The 3,500-nt window shown below is 34.5% G+C and overlaps 1 protein-coding gene across 1 annotated transcript in view; it reads right to left on the minus strand.

Moving 5' to 3' along the window:
- The window catches only part of Rab2a (RAB2A, member RAS oncogene family), a 48,971-nt gene that overhangs the window by 20,927 nt on the left and 24,544 nt on the right, over positions 1-3,500 (minus strand). The window contains exon 5 of the mRNA XM_015485847.2: positions 3,066-3,177. Within this exon, the coding sequence (XP_015341333.1) occupies positions 3,066-3,177 (112 nt within the window). The remainder of the gene's footprint in view (positions 1-3,065; positions 3,178-3,500) is intronic.

Raw genomic sequence — 3,500 nt, forward strand, 5'->3', positions numbered from 1 at the left:
TTTTTTTTTTTTTTTTTTTTTTTTTTAATTTTAATCATATATTTGTTAGTTCTAAAATTTCTATTTGGTTCTTTTTATATTTCTTTTTTCCGAGGAGGAGAGGCAACCTTGCCTAAGGTTTATTTATACAAAAAGCATAGTAGGAGGACACCATGCAGATAATAGCCCAGAAGTCACACCAGTGCTTTTGTTCTTAAATTGGCCTTTACTATGAGGCCTTTGTGGGAGCCTGAACACTGCTGGGAGTCTAACACTGCTGAGACCCTTGGCAATGGATGCATGAGTATTTTTCCCAACCTTGGGGTGGGTGATGTAGGCAAGTTGATTAAGCTTGTAGGTGACACCCTTTGGGAGATTCCAGACTTAAGCTCCTTGGGCTTTATGAAGACCTTGCCAGGCTCAGTATATGCACTTGTGGTCTTGGTGTTGTTTGCCTGCATCATCTTCAGGCCCTTCTTCTTGTGCTTCTTGGAAAAACGCATGTTTTTCACAATTTTCGGGTTTACCTCCTTAAGAGATACACATCTTTGTAATTAGGGCTTTTTAATGCTATTTCGGTGCCATTTTCCAGACTGGTTGTGTATGTGGTCCTCAAACTTGGCCATGTCTGCACCATAAACTGCTTCTTATATTTCTTTGGCTGAAACTTTCTATTTGTTGGCTAAAACTACTTTTCATTTGTTCTAGCATGTTCCAATTGTTTGCTGAGGCATTTTCATGATGGCTACTTTAAAATCATTAGATAATTTTGACATCTTTGTCATCTCACTATTTGAGTCTGTTTTTTTTTTTTTTTTTTCTATTTGAGATCTTCCTGGTTCTAGGTATCCAAGAAGTTTTCCCCTGAAACCTCTGTTGCATACTGTTATGAGACTCTGCATCATAATTAAATCTGTGCTCTTTTTGGTTTCCTTTGATACCACTTGAACAGAAAAGTACTGGTGGTGGTGCTACCCCATTACTGCCGTTTGACAGTGGGAAAACCTCCTTACAATCTAACAATAATGGATATGGTGCCTCAATTTTTTCCCCTCAATTAACATTAGAATAGTTATTTTCTAGAAGCTCTCTACCTTACCAATATTTTACTTTCCTGATCCTTTAGCCATAGTAAGGCTTTTTTTGCCCTGTCCCCATTGGTCATTCTAGCTTGTCAGTTTTTCTAGCACCTATTCTGAAGTATGAGATAAAAACAAAAACCAAGGAAAATCAATGTTGTGTGATTCAAGTACAAAGGTCTGCCTTTTTCTACTCATCTTTTAGAATATTCCTGTATTGGTTTTATATATGATATCCAGAGTTTTAAATAGATACACTTACCAGGAGAAATAAGAAAAAAATAAATATACTCCATATTCCCAGAAGCAGATATCTTTTGGCTATTATTTTGACCTTTCATCAATTCCTAAATCAGATTAAGAAATTTAAGGTTGATTCTACCCTTTTTTAGAGCACAGAACAGTCCTCTGTCTTCTTAAAATACTTTATCAGATAAAGTATTTTTGTTTTATCTTTTAGATAAAACTGCATGGATGACAACATTTGTAAATGTTTACCTATGGATTTTATAAAAATAAAATCATGTCAAATTACTTCTTAAAGTCATTGGCTTTTGAGAGGTAAATTAATTTTCACAAAGTAAAATGATGTTCACTCATGAGTAAGGCAAATTCCCACCCAAATATAAACATGTATTTTATTAACCACAAATACAGAACTTTTGCAGTAAGTGCTGCCAAAATAGCCATGGAATATATTTCATTTAAATGTTCAGCAAAAGGGAAAACAGTAATTTACTGATTATAAATAAAAATGTACTGTTATTTGTTAAATAAATGAACACAAAGGCATTAGAGACAGAATTAGTAATCTAAAATTATTTTCCATTAGTTGATGCCTTATTATTTGACTTCATAGTATTTTGTTGTTGTTGTTAAAATGGAGCAATGTTGTATTTATGGTTCTTAAAAATCAAAAAGATGGCCAGCATGGTGGTGCATGCCTGTAATGCCAGCAGCTTGGAAGGCCGAGGCAGGAGGATCTCAAGTTCAATGCCAGCCTCAGCAAATTATCAAGGCCCTAAACAACTCAGTGAGTCCCTGTTGCTAAATAAAATATAAAAAAGGGCTAGCGATGTGGCTCAGTGGTTAAGTGTCCCTGGGTTCAACTTCCAGTACCAAAAAGAAAGAAAAAAAAATCCCTAAGATACACATTATTAATAATTAATAAATTAGGGTAGGTTTCAGATATATTGAATGCCTCTCCTCCTTCCACATTGGCTCCTTTATGGTTTCAAATGTAATATATCTAACAAAAGAGCACCTCTCTAAAACAGGTAGTTTTGTCTGTTTGAAGTTGGACAAGAGTAAAACGGATTTTTCACTGGGTGCGCTGTATGAAGTGAAATGTCATAATTATTGTCAATAACAGAGGACATCTTATCAACTATACATAAGAATAATATTTTATCTAAGAGTTCTTCAGTGTACATACCAGTGATGCAGAATTACTGTACTTAATTTCTGGGGGGCTGGGGATGTAGCTCAGTGGTGGAGCATTTGCCTAACGTGTAAGGTTTGATTCTACACACCACAAATACATCAATAAATCTGGGTTCAAGGGTTAATTGGAAAAGCTGCAAGTATTACTGTAAATAAATATTTACTGACTGCTTACTATGTTAAGACACAGTGCTAGCTGTTGCTTATTAGGCTCCTGTCCTCTGCTATCCTTGGAATGATGAGACTTTTTCAATTGTCTTCCTTTTGCAGCTGCTTTTACACGCTGTTATCCAGGAGGAAATTAAGCACTATTTTGAGTAAGTTACTCATATTCTTAGCCTCTTTTTTCTTTTAATAAGACTCAAGAATATAATTTAAGAGTCTGTTGGAAGATGAATGTTAGAAGGCATTTCAAAAGAAGAAACTTTTCTACTTGATGATTTTGAAGGACTCTTAAAGACTAATAAACTGAGGGAATAAACACCAAGAAATAAATGTAAAGGTATACGAAACATTTCTATTATGTGAAAAGATGATGGATATTTAAAAGGGCCTTTTATTTACCTCTTCTACATTGGAAGCAGTCTTAGCAGAAGTTTCCATGAAGATAAGTCCATGTTCTCGTGCAAAAGCTTCACCTTCTTCTTTTTTTACTTCTCTTCTAGATTCTAAATCACTAAACATGGGACAGAAAGGGTCATGTTACTAAACATGGTACAAGGAAAGACACCTGTGCAAAATATACAGATGAGTTTCTACAAATGTGATAAAAAGACACTGTCTACCCAATTCCTTGAAGCTACAGAAAAATTGTTTAGTAAAATCCATAGTCCTAAGGAAACATTAATTAGGTTATAAATCTCAGTAGGTTTAATTATCAGTTTCTTCTAAAAGCAAAAATATTGTGGGGAGGGTATGAAGAAACAAAGTATAAGCCAGAAATTCTGGATGAAAGTATGCTACTCATTTTTATCATACTAAAATTGTATTGGGCAAGGC

Source organism: Marmota marmota, unplaced genomic scaffold (genome assembly GCF_001458135.2).
Source record: "Marmota marmota marmota unplaced genomic scaffold, marMar, whole genome shotgun sequence".
Lineage (NCBI taxonomy): Eukaryota > Metazoa > Chordata > Mammalia > Rodentia > Sciuridae > Marmota > Marmota marmota.